The 19,066-nt window shown below is 38.2% G+C and overlaps 1 protein-coding gene across 7 annotated transcripts; it reads right to left on the bottom strand.

Annotated features, from left to right (window-relative positions):
• Positions 1-702: 702 nt before the first annotated feature.
• max (myc associated factor X) lies at positions 703-14,842 on the bottom strand. 7 transcript variants are annotated; one of them, XM_053488949.1, is made up of 6 exons: positions 14,684-14,842; positions 14,239-14,265; positions 5,379-5,486; positions 4,060-4,107; positions 3,492-3,678; positions 703-2,024 (listed from the first exon to the last, which is right to left on the bottom strand). In XM_053488949.1, the coding sequence occupies exons 1-6, from the start codon at positions 14,717-14,719 to the stop codon at positions 1,837-1,839; spliced, it is 594 nt and encodes a 197-aa protein (XP_053344924.1). In that variant the 5' UTR covers positions 14,720-14,842; the 3' UTR covers positions 703-1,836. The 7 variants fall into 7 exon arrangements, with proteins under 7 accessions (XP_053344924.1, XP_053344927.1, XP_053344925.1 ...); XM_053488952.1 differs by having other exon boundaries at positions 3,555-3,678; positions 14,684-14,837; XM_053488950.1 differs by lacking the exon at positions 14,239-14,265 and having other exon boundaries at positions 14,684-14,841.
• Between the last annotated feature and the right edge of the window lie 4,224 nt (positions 14,843-19,066).

The raw sequence follows: 19,066 nt of genomic DNA, 5'->3' as shown, positions 1-19,066 counted from the left end.
AATTAATCTTTTTTAAAATTCGACTTTGAAAGAAAAACATTACTTCTTTTCAAAATCTAACAGATGGCGTTTTTTTTTTTTAATACGTTCGAGTGTGCAATTGAAATCTACTTAATAAACGCGATCTCGCACCTTCATTCCGCGCACTTCATGGTAACACAGATTTTAGTTTGTTCCAAAATCCAACAGATGGCGCTGTACATTCTTTTAATACGCATTTATTTATTTTTTTTCTCCTCAATATTAGTCGTAGCCAATTCCTCCCCATCACTAGGGGGCTCCCACATTAAGGCTCCTACTACCACTCAGTCGGGAGGGCGAAGACTATCTTGTGTTTCCTCCGAACCGCGTGACGTCAGCCAACCGCATCTTTTCGAACTGCTTGCTCACCCACAATTAGGGGCGGAGTAACACACTCAGAGGGAAGCGCTAGCCGCTCCTTCCGCGTGCGCGAGCTCACAGACACCCCTGATTGGCTGTAGAGCCGTTATTAATGTGGGAGCGCAAGTACCTCTCATCCCTCCCCCCTGAGAGAGCTCGGCCAATCAGCTCTCTCTGTGCCTCCGACTGTGAGAGGAAAACAGCATCACCCAGGGTTCGAACCAGCGATCCCCGGATGATAGGCTGAGCGCTAATACACACTTGTTATAAGTGTGTGATTAAATTCCGAGCAAACAAATCTACTCACAAATAAAACCTTACTCGAAAGGATAAAATAGTTTATTTATGATCTGGTAGTTAACTCTAGGCCTCAATCTGTAATGATGGATCTGTTTAATGCAGTATGAATGAAATACACGCCGGTCACTTCCATGACTGGAGTGGAATGAAAGAGAAATCTGTTTTCAGAGAGGGAGGGGGGGGTGGGAAACAAAAAACAACCAAACACAAATAAAATATAATTAATATTTATATATACTTACAAACAACGTATAAACACGCAAAAAGAAAAAAAAATTGAACAGGAGTGGATGGATGGGAGCTGCGTGAAAACTTGATCAGCATGGACGTTTTGTTTTTCCCTGAAGAGGCACAAAAGCCGTCTTTTACTTTAAATTTATTTTCCTTAAAATTGCATGAAACGTACAAAACTCAGTACATATATATATATTTATATTTATATATATATAGGGAGAATATAAATTAACGTTTATACTTTATAAAATAAAAACCCTTTCGGCTATCTAAACTCGCTAACTAATTCCGGCTAAAACACAACAACTCTAAGAACATTTCTTTCATTGTTTTTCTTTTTTTAAGCCAAATTTCCGATCAGATTCGATCGCTCAGACGGACGGGCGAACCGCAGAGGTTCATGTTAAGCGCTTTCACATTTCATAAGAAAGATGAAGCGCTCCTTTGGAACAGTCACACAGGGTAAGTACTCAGATTATTTTATATATATATATATATATATATATATATATATATATATATATATATATATATTTTTAAACGCATAAAAAAAAAAGGAAACATCGAGCAGTGCCAGGAGCTGTACGCTTCCTTCGCCATGTCCTACAGGTGGACGGACGTGTACGCAAGGAGCGCCAAGTCCGTAAATCATTAAGCTGCCTCGTTGTAGGTTTGAGATGCTGCTTGTTACTGCTGAGCCGGCCCGAGAGAGAGACGGAGAAGGAGGAAGAGACAGAAAAGAGGGAGAGAGAGAGGAGAGAGAGACGTGTGCTACGAGTGCTTCTCTCCCCGCTCCCTGTGTCTGGGTTGGCATCTGGAAAGGCTGTAAGAGACACGGAACAGAAAGTTGTGAAGTCTCTGATCGGTCCGCACCGAGAAAGAGGGACGAGCCGGAAGAGCGAGGACGAAACGGTGCGATTTTTAGCTGGACTCCTGGCGGATCTTCTTCCTCGTGGGCGGCTCCTCGGGTTCGGACTCCGAGCTCGAGTCGGAGCCGCCGTCGAAGGCGGACACGGCGCTGCCTTTAGGGTTAGTGTACAGGCTGCTGTCTGAGGAGGAGTAGCCGCCCTGCAGCTGTGTCGTCCCCTTTACCTTCTCCAGTGCGCGAACTGACAACACACACACACACACAAATACAGTCAGACAAAAATAAAATAAAAAATGCATACACACACCTAAGGAAAAGAACAATAGTATGTTGTACATCATACACACTTTATACACACACTATACTTATTTTATTGGTAATTTTATTTAAATGTTTTTATTTGTATTTTATCTTATTATTGTTATTATTTATCACCTGCTACATTTTACAAATTTATTCCACATTTTGCATTTTGTTCAGCACCACGTTAGTGGGCAGGAGCTATATAAATAAAAATTGATTAATATAATATCATAAATATCAAGATATAACGTATAGCAATAAATTTAGTATAAAAATATTCACATAAGTTCTTCTTTTCCTTAATTTTCTTTTGGCTGTCCGTATGATCGTTTCGGGATGTGACGTTATTCTAAAATATCGATTTGCCCTCAGGGTGTGTGTGTAAATAACACACTGCGGACTGCGTGCACATGGAAAAAAACAATTCACGTCAACTGCACTGTCTCTTTTTTTCTTTGTTTCTCTCTCCGTCTCCATATCTCTTTCCCTTTGTGTCTCCACCATATCACTCGTCATCATTTCTGTCCCTCTCTTACTTCTGTCTCTCTCACTGTCCATATTACTCTAATCCTCCCTCTCTATCTCTCCTTGTCTTTAAGATGACTCTTCCTCCATCCTAATAAACATTAAAACTGTTTGTAAAGATTAACATGCTGTTTTTTTTTTCGAAAAGACTTTTATTTCTGTAAGAAAAATCAGTAAGATTGTGCATCTCTGAAAAGGGTTTAACAGTTACTTGGTTTTAACATTTGCATAATTCCCACCCAAATTCATGAAGCTCCGCCCCTAACACAAAAACAAAAATGTATACATACTTCAGGAAAAGGAAAACTTGCACAAATATTTTAATACTAAACTTAATGCTACTATTTAGTAATAAAGTATTTATTTACTATTAATTTATTACTACCACACGTTTTAAATATGATAAGGATATTATTCATATTATTTTAATCCCATATACATTATACTATTTTTCTTTTCCTTTAGTAAGTATATTTTTTGTGTATCCTTCATGTTATTGATGCATCAAGTAAGAAATGTTTAAAATAAATAATAATAGTAAAACAATGACGATTGAGGCTTTAGGAGTCGACGCAGAATGTCGGGTCTAGCACACATTATAATAGATAAACTTTAACATCCTTTTACGATCCTGAAACCCATCATTTTATCTGACGTACACTGTAGTCTCAAACCTCACACGCTGCCTGTGTAATATTGTAGCATTTCTGACATTAAAAATCAGCAAGCATTTATATTATTAACATAACAAATTATAAAATGAATAATAACATATTAAAACCTAATACACAAAAAGAGAGAGCGAGAGAGAGAAGGTTTCTGTAACAGAGCAGCAGATTTAGGGTTTTGGCAAGGTGCGCTCTGAGCAGATGACGAGTACCTGCGTGGTGTGAGGATGAGGAGGATGAGGCAGAGGGGAGGAGGTGGTGACGGAGCTGCTCACCTTGCTGTTCCAGCAGAGCGTTCTGTCGCTTCAAGTCGTCGATGTCCTGCTGGTGCGTGTGGTTTTTCCGTCTCATGAACTGGATGTACTCTGTGGCTTTGTCAAGGATTTGCGCTCGGGAGGCCTGGTGCACACACACAGTGGGAGAAATGGAAAAACAAAAACAAAAAATTTAAACCTATTTGCTCTTAAATACACATCATGTACAAAATCCCAGTCACTAATATTCTCACTCACTCACTCACTCACACGCACGCACGCACAATACGAGGAAGTTCATTATAGAGCTGCACTTTAAGGGTGCAATAGAAGATTGTTATTTATTTATTTACTTTTCTTTATTTATTTTTACCTTTAAAAATAACTATGGGATCTGTATGGAGAAACAGTGCCCGTTTTTATAGTTTTTTAATTCAAAAAAAATTTTTTTTTATTCAATTAAATATGGGAGGAGTTAACATTTTCCCATTCAAGAAGTGTAAAAAAAAAAAAAAAAAGTACATACATTCGGTGGAACATCTGCACACGAATTGAATCCGTTCCGAATTAATTTCTTAAAAAAAAGAAAGAAAAAAAAGAGGATATTTTGTCTGATGTCAATGTCAATATATTTATACAGTTGACCCTTCGCGAAGTTTGCGGATTTTACTTAAATATTAACATAAATTTAGCTAAATTTCCATACAAAATATAACACTGTATACATTTTTGAGTACGGTAGCGAGAACAAAAAGCGACCGTAGAGGAAAACAACGCGGCTTGTGATGGTGAATTATTACTGTATTTACCCTACAGTACTGATACCAAGGAAAACGCAGTCGCATGAATTACAGTACATATAACATCTGTATTTTACATTCTAGCACTGGAGCAGTACAGTACTGTACAGTACACGGGTTTACCTTTACATTCTGTTTGTTTGTTTTTTGAGTAATCTAATAAGCTGAAATAAAAAGTTTTGGGGGCATATTTAGGGTTTAAACTATAAAAATAGGCATTTATAGACATTTTTCTAACCATATTCAAAACTTTTGGTTTTTCACATTTTGCGGGTGCTCTAGGAACGTAACTCTGACGAATTTCGGGGGTCGACTGTATAGCACATTTACTTACAACCAGGTTGTTTGGAGCTGCTTCTAAAAGTACAACAATGTAGGCAGGAGCACAGTTATGTAAAGCTTTACAGGTTAAAAGTAAAATGTTGTATTCGATTCCAAAACAGACCAGGAGCCGATGCAAAGAGCGCAAGCCCGGGGTGATGCGTTCATGCTCACAGATATCGGTCAAGAGACGAGCTGTGGCGTTTGAAAAGCTGGTGGTGTTTAAATTAAACAACGTTTGACGACGCTACACCAGTTACACTATTTAAAAATTAAATCAATATGACTTGTGTTTTAAAATGTATAACTTTTAAATCTTAGTAACAATTCACACAATATAGCACTTTCCATACATTCCTTTTATACAGTTTTTATATTTCTAATAAAGCCAAAAAATAACACCTTTTACTTCCATCAGATGATACATTGATCACTGAAAATAATTCGGGACTGCATCAGCTCAGACTTCTGATTGCGTGCGTTTTATTCTTCACGCCCAAGTCATATGTACAGAATACCCAAAATGCACCGCGGGTGTCTCAGCGAGAGAGAGAGAGAGAGAGATAACGATCTCGTATTCAGGTTCAAACGAGCGTGGCCGTGTCTCAGAGGAGCAAATTACAGAGGTTCAGTACTGTGGTTTACACTGAAGCTAACAGTAAACACGTGGGACATTTTAAAACAGCGTGCGTGTTGGTGTGTTTAACCCGTGACGTGTACTGACCTTTTCGCCCTGTAAGGCGGGCACAGAGTCTCGGAGGCTGTGAAAGCTGTCTTTGATGTGGTCCCTGCGTTTGCGCTCCAGCGCATTGTGATGAGCTCGTTTGTCTGCCTGCAACACACACACACACACACAGAGTTTAGAGGTTTCATTAAACATCACCATTATGCTCACAGTCTTAAACACACCTCAGTACACACAAATCAGAGCAGTAATAAATCCACGTTCCATCATTTTTTTTTTTTATAATCTAAAATCTGCTTCCCCTACCCTCACCAAATCCTAAAAGATGAGAACAGAAAAGGGGCGGAGCTAGAAACACTGCAAGCTACTGATTGGTCAAACTGCTGCATCACCACTGTGTGACTTCCTCCTCCCTGTTTATGTACTGTATGTATGTTTGCTCCTTAACATACAGTATAATGTAAAGGAAACGACGCTGTGGATTAAAGTATTGGCACCCACATCTTTTTTCTACTTGCCTGGTGAACATCCAGAGAGGGAGAAAAATAAACTCTACTGACGTTCACAAAACGTTCCGCATGCAGCTACAATCCAAACAGCCAAAAGTTTGTGGACACGTGACTGTTAAAAGCTCCACTAAGGACACAAAGACACCTGCAAGCTTCAAACGTCGGAGAAGAGCCACGTATACGGTCAGGGGTGCACATACTTTCGGCTGTTAACGTGCTTGATCTGCATTCTGTATAATATAACATAATAACACAACCTTCCAAAAGAACCAAAAAGTTGCTTCTGTAACCCTTCCTCTTCCAGACCATGCGCAGTAGCTATATTTTGGCACAAAAACAATCCTGTGCAAAAGTCCTGACACCCCACCTTATTAAATTAAATTAAATGATGTGGGTAAAATGAAGAAATGTGAGCAAGTGTTTAACTGTGACAGCCTGATACAATTTTAAAAAGCAGCTTGTCTATGTAAACCTCAGCGGCGACCTCGTTTCCCTGCTCGTCAGTCTGTTCCAACCACTCAGCAGTATACTAATCACCAAACCTGATCATCTGCCATCACCTGCACCTGTTTCTCACTGGTTCATATGTTCAATTAGATCCTTTTTTTTTTTTTTTTTAATGCGTGAATGATTTATAGGTCACTGTGTTTAGGCTCAAGTACAGGGAGACTGAACTAAAAATATATAACAAACAAAATAATAATAATAATAATAATAATAATAATAATAATAATTTAGGAAGCCTGGAGAACTAGAGTTCCTCAAGACTGTATGAATAAAAATGACAAAAAAAGTCTTGCTTAAAACGATACTACAGTATGCTACAGCTGCCTGCAAAATGCAAAATGCGGTTTTTAATAATTTTTTTTTTACGCTGCACTCGTTACACCTCATCACTGAAGTGCACACTCATGTCTGCACTTTTTTTTCCTTTTGACTCATTTCACATTCAAGGCTTTTTTTCCTCTCTGAAAGGAACTTTAATTAATCCCTTATTGTCTTAGAACCACCAACGCGGTGTTAACTTAACGAGCAGGTTTATTAACTGGGAAGAACAAATGTAACAAATGAGAAACAATTTAACGATAGAGAGAGAGAGAGAGAGAGAGAGAGAGAGAGAGAGAGAGGGAGGTGTAGACAGGCTTGGCTCGGGTTTTTTTTGACTCACAATTGCTTAATGATCCTGTGATTTACTGCATACAGTGGTTAAGACTGCTCAACTACAGGAAACACGGGTGTGTACGATAAGCACCATGATATTTGCAAAAAAAAAAAAAACTTGTTAGTGGTTCTGTAAATATCTAATAATTAATAGTTAAATAAAATCTTCAAGAACTTGGACTTGAATTAATTTATTTGTAAACGTAAATATTTTAAAGCACGCGCTCTCTAAATCTTCTAGTCTCTGTCAATTGTTTGTTTAGTTTTTTTCCCCCCACACAAACCGGTTATCCAGATCGGTTTCGTTGACACAACATTATGTATGTACTGTTTAAGTTAGGGCGTGGCTCTGAACGTGGTCGGGAATCTCGTCCAGGCTTTTGTCCTGACGAATCATCGGCTTTGTTGTTCCCTGCATCGTGGGTAAGCTTCAAGGTATTCGAGTACAGCGTTACAAACTGTCCTGACGCTCTAAGCTCCAACAGTCGTGGCGTTTTACCGTCTAACACAATATTTGTTTAGATCTTGATTCTTAAGCAAAGTTCTTTCTTTCACAGCATAGGAGATAAAAGCGCTCTTTGGAGGGAGGCCACAGACATCTAGACTCCGATCTCCTGCAGCAAGCAGACAGAGCGAAGCCAAAGAAGAGCCGAACACCTCGGCTGACACACGTGCAACAGAGCTCGCGGCACGCTTGTACATGGGGCGGGAATGTGAAGTAGTCAGAAATTAGGACCTTTTATTTTCATGGCACGCACGCACACACACTCACTCACTCACTCAGACACATAAAGAGAAGTGTACATAGCCGCCTGGGTGTCTCCCGACCAAACAGGTTAACACTTCGTGCGCTGACATCGCGCACGGTCTACTGAAGTCTGAAACCGGGAAGTCGCCAGTGTTACACAAGTGATGACCTTGTCAAACCACACACACACACACACACAGGAAAACACCCTGACGGCCGTGTGAAGGGTGAAGCGTGTAACACTAACACACAAGACAAGACGCCCGTGCATTTCCTACTGAAAAACAATGTAGACAATGATAAAGTGCTATACTTGTCCTGGAACGCCACAGTCACCAGCGCTGGTGTTGGTAATGTTCACGATGGTCATTATGTACAAGAGCAAGGTATTAATTAATCATAATATCCCTGAGCATGTATGAGGGAAAACAAAAAAGCACAATAAAAAAAAGTCTATGATTAAAATACCTTCGACATCAAAGTTCTACGGTCATTAATTACACTTACTAACTGTCCGCAGTACTGAGGAGAGAGCAGCTTTCTGACAAAACCCAAATTCACAACCAGTCACAGAAGCACTTTCAGCAAGAACACCTGAGGAACATTTGATAACATTATGTCGTCTTAAACAACACGCCGTCTCTGCAGTGATCACTTCTAAGTCGTTTTGAATCGTCTCTGGCTGAATCCAAAGTATAAGTACTACTTTTTGTGTGAAACAAGCAATCGTACACCCTATGTAGTGCACTAGAGCTTTACATTTAACACTATTCCGCTCACCTTTGGTCCACATAGTACCGGTAAGAATTAAAACTATTTTTACGCCTGTTAATTACAATAACTGTCAGTCACCAGCTCCGCCAGGCCTAGTCAGTTAGTTCCTCCAGTTGTGGAAGGACATGTGTAATCAGTTATATTGCTGGAACAGGACACAGGGTCACCGGCGAGCTTCAAACTTTGGACAAAATCCACATAGGCGTGACACGGTCAGGGGTGCACAAACTTTTGGCAGTTAACGTCCTTGATCTGGAGCAAAGTAACTAATTAAATAATCAAACACACGTTATACGTATATAACTAGCTGATGATATTTAAAATAATAGTAATAATAATTAATAATAAATTACAGAATCCATGTACATAATTACAAAGCCGTTTAAGAATTCAGCTGTTACCAGAGAGAGCGGTGATCTGAGGCGTTTTAAATTTTTATATGTAAAAATAAATAAACATTAAAGCGGATATGTAAGGCTTGCCTACATCAGGGATACATCTGTTGGATATTTTAACGTTTTTAAACACTGCAGGATAAAGAACGGGGGTAAAATCAAACAATCTAATGTGAGGAAAAGAACGATGTATGAATTATTCATTATATTTTCATTTCAGGCAAAAACGCAATTACAATATCCGAGCAAACATCAGCTCTACGTATTTATATCTACATCCATGGATTATAAATACCAGAGGTTAACTCTGAGCAGAACTACAGGATTATGCTATAATCAGAATAATTTTTTAATACACACAATGATTCTACAATTATTTCTTGTAATGGATCATTCAGTCCTGTTTCACAGGTTGTAGGTTGTCTACCGAAAATACAAAAACAACAACAGTAAACCGGATCTTCAACTAAAGTGAAAGTGAAAACAGTGAATAATTTGCAGAGAGTCAGCTGACTGCCTGTCGTCGCAAACAGGATGATTTAAATCAAGCGTTTCCGTCTGCTCTTATACAGCCTGCGCAAGGATAATTAACTGATGTGATGAATCCAACATCCTCAAAGCATCATCAACAATTTCTTTTTTGTGTCCCAAGCACACTTTTTTTTTTTTTTTTAAAAAGCTGATATTCATGGGAGGCGACACGGTGGTTTAGTGGTTAGCACTGTTGCCTTACACCTCCAGGGTCCGGGTTCGATTCCCGCCTCTGTGTGCATGGAGTTCGCATGTTCTCCCCGTGCTTTCTGGGTTTCCTCTGGGTACTCCTGTTTCCTTGCACAGTCCAAAAAATGCAGGTTAGGCTAATTGGTGTTCCCAAATTGCCCGTAGTGTGTGAATAGGTAGTGTGTGAATGGGTAGTGTGTGAATGGGTAGTGTGTGTGAAAGGCCCCAGGTCCCCGCGACGCTGAATACAGGATAAAGCGGTATAGAAGATGAGTGAGTGAGTGATATTCATGGGATCATGAAACTGATTGGTTTAAAAAAATAAAAATAAAAAAAAGCCTGTTCTGGTAACTGTTGCTGCATTCAACTTACCTGGGAATTAATTTTTTAATTTTCAAGAATTGAGCGACGCAGTTTCTCCTCAGAACAACAAAGTATAGATTCAGTGTTTAACAAGGATAGGAGAAATTTATCGTACCTAATGTAAAAAAAAAAAAAATCTCTTTCATAGTCTGAAATTCAAAGGTTTTTTTTTCCTCTACGCGATCACAACATTTCACTGTTGCACTCTGTCGTATTTATATCTTTTTAAAAAAAGAAGAAGAAAAGTAAAGAAGATCTTTATCTCCTGGTCCTTCTTCATGCACCATTTGCTCATATGACATCATCTAAAAGATTTATTTTAATTTGTATTTTTTTGGACGAAAATAGTCAGCAATCAGCTTTTAACTCCATGAACCCTGCTTCACGTGATGTATTTATAATTAAATGCTATATTGAAAAAGATCAGCAAAAAAAAAAACAAACAAAAAAAAAAACAAGCAGCCGTTTTTCGCTATACTTTGGAAAATAACAGAAGGGATGAGGAAATAAAAAAACCGGCCGACATCATTATGATTATTGATAAAGGCTAAAGGTGGGTCGTTTCTTCAGACTTTAACCCTGGATATATGACATTACTTGTGTAGATTTGCTGTGAAGTACCGAGCAGGATTTTGGAAGAATTCTTCAGATGATTTTTTTTGTGCGCGTGCACACGCGTGTGAAAAAGTATAAATTTCATCAAATACCAGGAACACACACACACAAAAAAGTTGCAACACGCTGCAAAGAGAGCGATTTCTCACACTGCTGGTCTACAATGTCTACTACACTAAACCCTCACTACACATACTATACAATGCTAGGAAGCTGAATGCTAATTATCAAGCGTATTCCCATAATAAGATGCGATGCGAATGTAGTTAAATGATAATTGATTAACTGGCCTGTTAAACATGTTATTTGATCCGATCCCGCTTAGCTATCCTGACTACCCAGGTTTCTAACATACTCAATTTTAACTTATTTAAAGGCGCGGCTACTACTTTCGTGAACACCAGAGTGACTTAGTGTGCGCGCAATCCGCTTCCTCTTCTGTGTAAAATCTTTATTTTCAAAACATTTACCCACACGTTTGATTATTGACAGTTAACAGGTTCTATTATCGATTAAGAAAAAATTGGCAACCATGTGTAATAACAACCATTTCTTTATCGTAGTAAAGACCTGTGAAATTATTGGGATTACGAGGCAAAGGCTAAATAAAAGAAAATTACTATATTAAATTGATACAATACAGGAGAATACAGAGAAGAGAGAATTTTTACAGAAACATGAGATATAAATTAAGTCTCGACTACTGTGTGCGATATTTTGTGTGGCACTTAACTGAAAAATTACAAACCTAATTAGACGTTAGATTAAAAAAAAAATCTCAAAAAGACTTAAAATTTCCTACGTAGATGATAATGATATCATACAGATTGTGGTGTTTCCGTGTGGGAGCATTTATTTATAATTCGTTATTTATTTTTCTAAAAACTTGCAATTAAATTCCTGCAATAAAGGGAACAGGAACGATTAACTCGGAAGGACGGAGGATTTGGAATAAAACAGGACTTCCAGTGTTTGAAACGTCCTGTTGCCATGGAGACTTTACTTTGTACTACTACGGTTAACCTTCACTACAGCTATTTATATTTATATTTACACACACACACACACACACACACACACAGACGTGCAAGAAGTAAGTACACCCTGCAGGTTTATGATGAAACATATGCGGCGAAACATGTTGCTGTTATATCATCATCATCATCATCATCATCATAACGACTAAACGTCTCGCTCCACTCAGATTAGAACAGATGCGCGACTAAATCTGGGGGGAAAAAAACAACTAACTAAATTAATAAAAGTGTGATTTCCTTTGAACTAGGCGTGCGAGTCTGAGGGTGGACTGTCTCAGAGAGACACAGCCAGGAATCTTGAAATCCTGCTTTCTATTGTTAACAGGATTAGAGCTCGATTCAAAGAAAAAGGTTAAAACATGACCAGAGTCATGACCCGGCCTTCTGAAAGACGTCTCGGGCTGCTCTGAGATCTGCCAAGGACACTGTACCTGACGCTCTACGCGTAGGCAGGTTGTTGCTCTTCAGAAAAACAGCGACTCAAGGAAAGTCAGAATTAACAAATTATTTCTAGATTAACCTTAACGCATTCTCGTGCCGATCAGAAACGACAAGAGATTTTACTCACTTCCTGATCAGATTAAGAAGCTGATGTGTAGGTTTATTGAAATATAATAGCGCATTTCTACAGCCTTCTTTGTAAAAATCTGGCTGTAGGGTAATGTCTCTGTAAATACAGTACTGTGCAAAAGTCTTGACACCCCCCCTTTTTTTTTATTCCCTTTCTCTCATTTTCAGAAAAATCTCTCATTTTCACTCCAGTCCCTGAGCATTTGTCGACATGACTGAGTGACCTATGAAGCATTCAAGCATAAAACAAACAAACTTGAGCATGAACCGGTGTTAAACAGGTGCAGATAATGACAGATGATCAGGCTGATGATTAATATACTGCTGATGCTGAATACTGATTGGTTGGGTCAGTCAAGAGGGGAAATGAGGTTGCTAAAGCTATCACATAAACAAGCGAATTTTAAAGTGTGTTTTTTATGGAATGAGGGGAGTCACTAATCAGGTAAGGAAGTGTTTCAGTTTTTTTTTAGTTAGACTGGACTGGAACAGTTGAGAGGTTGAGAATGTAAGAGATCTATAGGTGGCGGTAATGCAACTTACAGAACTCCCTCCAAAGGCACAGAACAGTACTAAAGGGGGAACATGTAGAGAAAATTGAATGTGTACAAGTGCCGGATAAAAGAAGTCGAAGAGTTCAATACACAGAACAAGACAAGATAAAATGAGGGAAGGTAGTGTTAGAAGCTTTTTTTAGGGAACGTTCGACCGAAAATATTGCTTTAAGAGATGGGAAAGATGAGGAAGGAGGAGATCTATGGTTGGCGACATTGTAACCTACTGGATTCCAACCGCCATCAAACAACACAGAAGTAGAAGAAGAAGAAGAAAGTATCTTCTTGGAAACACCAATTAGCCTAATCTGCATGTCTTTGGACTGTGGAAGGAAACTGGAGTCCCCGAAGTAAATCCACCAGGCACAGGGAGAACACACAAACTCCACACACTCAAACCCCAAGTTGAGAATCAAACCCATCACTCCGAAGGTGCGAGGCGACAGTAACACCATGCCGCCTTGTCAGTTAACGGTCGCTCATAAAAACCAGAAGACAACATTAATCTAATCATCAAACACAAACAAAAGTTTTTTTTGTCTGTTTTTGTGAAAGCTAAAAATAACTTAAATTGACTTCAGTGATAATAAGCAGGTATAGCAAACAATTAATCGTTTAAAGAAGAAAGCAAACAAACAAAATCAAATTCACCCTCAGTCAGTCAGTTCAAGAGAAAATAAGGACCCCTGGAGGGTCTTGTTGCCATGGGAACCTGACATACTATGCTTAACCTTTACTACACCAACAGAGTCAGTAAAATAAAATGTATACAGACTTTAGGAAAAGAAAACCTTGTATAAATATTTTATTACTAAATTTGTTGCTATACGTCATATATTGATATATATGATAATATATATTATGACACTATGATTTCATTAATATTATATGAATTTAATATACATCAAATTGATTCTTTTGGGTGGCATCCATCGCCACTTTTTGATTTCAAATTCAATGATTTCAAAATCTTTCTCGTTTTATTATTTTATATATTTGTTTGAATTTGAGAGTGAGTTAATACTGCAATAAGTGCACAGCGTCCTGTGTGGTGAATAATTTGCTGTTAAAGTAAAAAGATGGTTTAGAATTGTGAAAAAACCTAAAAAAAAAAAAAAAAATTTATACTGAATAGGGACATTTATAAAACTACGATACATTAATAAAATTGCAATACAAAAAAAAATTATATATATATATATATATATATATATATATATATATATATATATAAAAGAATCGACACTAAGGTATCATGATAATATTGTATTGGGGGGGTCCCTGGTGAGTCTCATCTCTGGAACACACTGCAGCTCTTACACCACACAGGAGGCACTATTATTATTATTAATGATTCTGATTAGTTATTAATGATTACTATTATGATTATTATTAATCATTATTATTGAGCACCAATTCCTAAAGGTGATTAATTTATCCACTTATTACGCACCACAGAATGAAATCTCGACGATTCTTCCTGTAAAAAGAAAATAAATTAAAAAAAGAAAGACGAGAATTACACTTGCTGCTACAGGATGGTGTGAGTGTTAAGATTTAGCCTTAAGCTAACTGTGTAGCTTGACCAAAACTAAAAGGTTGTGCTACTGTGCGCGCGCGTGTATATATATATATATATATATATATATATATATATATCACACACAATTTTTTTAACGTGTGTAATTATGATGATCTATCCTGTTAGCTAAGTGGCTAGCAAGAAGAGGATCAAATATCGACCAAAAAAAAAAAAAAAGAAAACCAGCGCGAGCCCTCTCTCGCGCGCGCGCACTCTCTCCTCACTCTCTATCTCTCCCTTAAAGCCGCTCGCGCTACATTACTCCAACTCCATTAACACTACTAACAGCTAATAATCAGAAATAAACCTCACTCACGTCACTGTCGACCTCGATGTCATCGTTGTCGCTCATTCTTCGGTCGAGCTCGGTGTATTATTTTTTTTTTAATGTTTAGAGCGCATGAAGCGGAGACACCGACAGATCCTGCCTCAGTCACATCAACACTCAACAGCTCGAGCTGCGCCGCACGTGACTCGCCTACACGCGGACATACCCTGTCACGTGACTCGTCCTAGACTTAAACTTCCCCCCCCCTTTTCGCGCTAGAGCGTTTGGGACTTGTAGTTTATTTGCCGCTCGTTTTGCCAAGCAGTAATACTTTTGAAAACTACAACTTCCATAATTCACCGGGGTATTTTTAAATGGCCCGCAAAAAAAAGATCGTTAAAAAATAGTTACTCGTGAGCGTAATGCGCTGCCCCGTTTACAACCTCCTGATATATAATTTATACAGACTTCAAAATGGTGTTCGATAGCGCCATCTGGATTCAATAGTGACGTTCTACCCAAAATCCTTTGCGAATCGGATTGTGGCCAATCAGCGCGAGCGGATTAGAGATGCGGAAATACCCCCCCCCCAATAAAACAAATATATATATATATATATATATATATATATATATATATATAGTTTAGAATTATAATAAAATAAGTAAAAAATATATATTTTTTAAAAGAGATACAGAAATAAAAATCTAAGTGATAACATGCACACAAGCATATTTTTAATAGTTGATACTTTTTAAAACCTTGAAAAAAAAAACTAAACTAAATGTAAAAAATGTAAAAGAATTTGCACAATTTAAAAAAAAATTTTTTTGAGGCAATTTGGCACAATGGCAGTTTTCTCTGGGTATTCCGGATTCCTCCCACAGTCCAAGTACATGCCAGTTAGGCCAACTGGTGTCCCCAAATTGTCTGTGTGTGTGGGGCGGGGGGGGGGTGCCCTGTGATGTATTGGCACCCCAACCAGGATGTGCCCCGCCCTGTGATCGTGGACCCAATATACAAGATGAATGAATGTAATAATAACAAGTCAAAAATAAAATGCATACAAAGTGTACACAACAAAACCTGGAACTAAATCATGACATGGTTTGCGCTTCATTTGTTATTAATGGTGCAGTAGGTTCATTTTTCTTATTTATTTTTTACTTGCACCATTAGCCTGCAAGCCTACACCCATATCCTATGCAGAATCTACAGTATGTAAACAGATTGATGTTGCTGGCCTTTCAAGACGTTGCCTATCCAATCCGCACACAACTTGACACGGGTTTTACACCGTGTACACTTCCTAACACAATCCTTCCATTTTATCCGGGCTTGGGACCGGCACTGCATTCCACTTGGTGAAAATTAAACATGGCCTATCACATAGCAGGCGAGAAACCTACTTCTGGGCCACCAATGCCCACCAATTGATGATCCTTTAAAAAACTGATATTCTGTTTGTTTGGTAGCCGGTGTTGCACTGCTTGTCCTGTCATAGGTGTGTCACAGACGTTCCTTACGAATGTAACAGTAGGCAGCGTCATTGCAGCTTTTATGTCATACTGTGAGGTGTTCCTTATTAAATTTAAGCATCAAGCTCAGCTCATAGCCTCTGAAACCCTGATTAATCAGACTGCAGATCGTCTACAGTGACAGCACATAGATTGAGCGAATGAAACTCTAGATCAGACCGCGACGTCTCCACAGCGAGTAAACCTCGGGTAAACCTCTTGTTTGTGGCAACCTATAGCACGATTTTAAAAAGGTGGTTTTACTAATGACTTTAGCAAAAGTGACTAAGAAAACTACTTGTTTGTTTTTGGATGCTCATCCTGTCTGCTAATTTAATAGACACTCTTAGAGCATCAGGCTGGAAATGTTTGGCTTAGACTGGAGAACTGCAAAAAAAAAGCTTTGCAATGTCAAAACCACTTCCATGACTGATAGAGACTGTAATAAAAATGTTCTTAATTCTATCTGATGCAAATTAATATTTTACTGGGAATAGTGCAAAAAAATAAATAAAAATAAACTGAAAAAGAAGCCTACTTAGTGAATATTCTATTTCTATTTTTTATTTATTTATTACTTTATTTTATTGCTTCTTATATTTTATTACCCTCTTTGCTCTTGGTGCAGTCTCTGGCAAAGGAATTTCTTCTGGGATTAACAAAGTCTTATCTTATCTTATCTTATCTTATCTTTTTTTATCTTATTTTATCCTGTCCAATCTCTTTCTTTTTATTTCACACTGAAAAAGTAGTGAAATCCAAATTAGGAAAACGCACGCATCTGGATTTTTTTTTTTATACGAACATGCATCCATTTAGACAACATCCAACGTCAGTGATGGAGAATTTAGTGCAAAACTGTTGATACCAACTGCAGTCCTAACGTCTACAGCCATATTTTATGGTTTCTATGTGTTTTAATTACCTTCGGCATTTTTAGGGCACATTTGTTATTTAAAATGAAAAAACAAAGCTGCAGGTCTCTCGCAGTCCGTTTTAGGATACAAATCTCAAAACATGCAAATACATTACAGAGGCTATGACATCTATAGGGATGTATTTGCATATAAGTGAACTGGGAAGGAGACTGTAAGAGACCTACAGAAAGCACAATCCATACCAAGCTTTGCTACACATCTGAGGTAGCAGCTGGTAGTGTAGCCTGGGGTTCATCAACATGCTGTGCTGTATAGGAATTGAGTTTTTGAAGGACGGAGAACAAATCCAGCATATTTTCTCTCTAATTTAACCAGTTCCCAAAAGCCCTAGGTTGTACAACAACTACCAGCAGAGGAGGGTGTGGCAAACGTGGCTTTCTCTCAAATATGTAAAGCCACATCTGCATACATGAGCTAGCAGATGCCCAGGTATGCTATTCCTCCCATGCTGAGTGCAAAAATCTTTAGCCAATCTGAGATGAAATAATGAACGTCACTCTCATATAAGCAAGGTGGAGACATGGGTCCTAACAAATGTAGCTTAGGGCTTTAGGCACGTGAACGGTAAGTTGTAAGTTCTAGTCCTTGCACTATTATAGTGCAAAGTTTGGGTTTCCATGAAGACCCTCAACCTTGAAATGCAAGTTGCAAAGTGTGTATTGTTCTTGTAACAGCTGAAGTTTAACCTGAACCTCAAGTGAAATCTAAATGTTGAGTAAAAGTGATGCGCTACTAATGCGCTACTGTCTCAATGTAAACAAACACCTGCACCAATAGATATTAATTAGAAAAGATAAAGTGAATATTTTTACTGGGATTAGTTCATATTTTCACTTTGGCTGAAATAACAGCGCTGAAGTTGTATAAGTGAATTTTAACACGCTGGAGTGGTTTTAAGACAAAACTTCATCTTTATCCTTTGATCTACTTTTTCCATTTCTCATCTGTGATTCACTCTCCGATTACCGAACAGGGAGTGTATTTGTCTGACCACCAAAGAAGGACAACTTAGTGTAAACAAGGCGTAAGATACTCAACCTTACAGAATGGGATTTCTTTGTATTAATAAGTTAGACAGAGAGTTCTGCTGTACAGAGAGACACACAGACATGGACGTGGGCTTCAACCTCAAATAATAATAATTATAATAATAATAATAATCTCTGCAACTATCAAAAGCTCATGAAACTGCTGTCATGTAACTTTGCCTCCCTAGGAATGGATCACTGATCATGTACACATGAACACAAACTCGTCTAATTGCCCTGCACTCATTTAAAGAATGAATTTAAAAGACGATGTTCAGCAGGCTTGAGCCGTATTCCTCTTTCTGCCTCAACTAAACACCACTTGTCAATAATCCATGTTAATGACTTCAGTTGTTTTTACAATCAGTAACAGAGGCAAAACAAGCTCTGACATCTATTGTCAAATTCTTCCTCCTATTGTTCTTATGCTTCACACATATAACAACATGGCCACGTATCTCAGGGTAGGATCCTCGACACATACAGACGTGCACACTGTAGAACTACACACACACACACACACACACACACACACACACATCATGGAATAACCTTTACCAGATTATCTAATGAACCCTGTTCACTAATTTACACTGAAGCAGTGGTTTGTTTTTGTAATATCAAAGTATACTTATACAGTACTGCCTTCCATAATATACAGTACTATACTTGTACATGTAAACTATACTTGTATATTGTACATATCAACTTAATTACACTAGGTGATGCCAGATTGCTGACATACTGTATACACTATACATATTATAGAATTGAGGTGTTTCAATCAGGCCCCTTATCCCCAGTGAAGGACAATCTTGATGCTTCAGCACACCAAGACATCTTGGACAATGCTACGCTTCTATGCAACTTTGTGGCGACAATTTGGGGAAGATCCTTTTCTATTCCAACATGACTGTGTCTCAGTGCACAAAGCAAGGACTATAAAGA

The sequence above is a fragment of the Clarias gariepinus genome, chromosome 27 (genome assembly GCF_024256425.1).
Source record: "Clarias gariepinus isolate MV-2021 ecotype Netherlands chromosome 27, CGAR_prim_01v2, whole genome shotgun sequence".
NCBI classification, from domain to species: domain Eukaryota; kingdom Metazoa; phylum Chordata; class Actinopteri; order Siluriformes; family Clariidae; genus Clarias; species Clarias gariepinus.
Note: the sequence above shows the minus strand (reverse complement) of the source record. Positions and strands in the feature narration are given on the sequence as shown.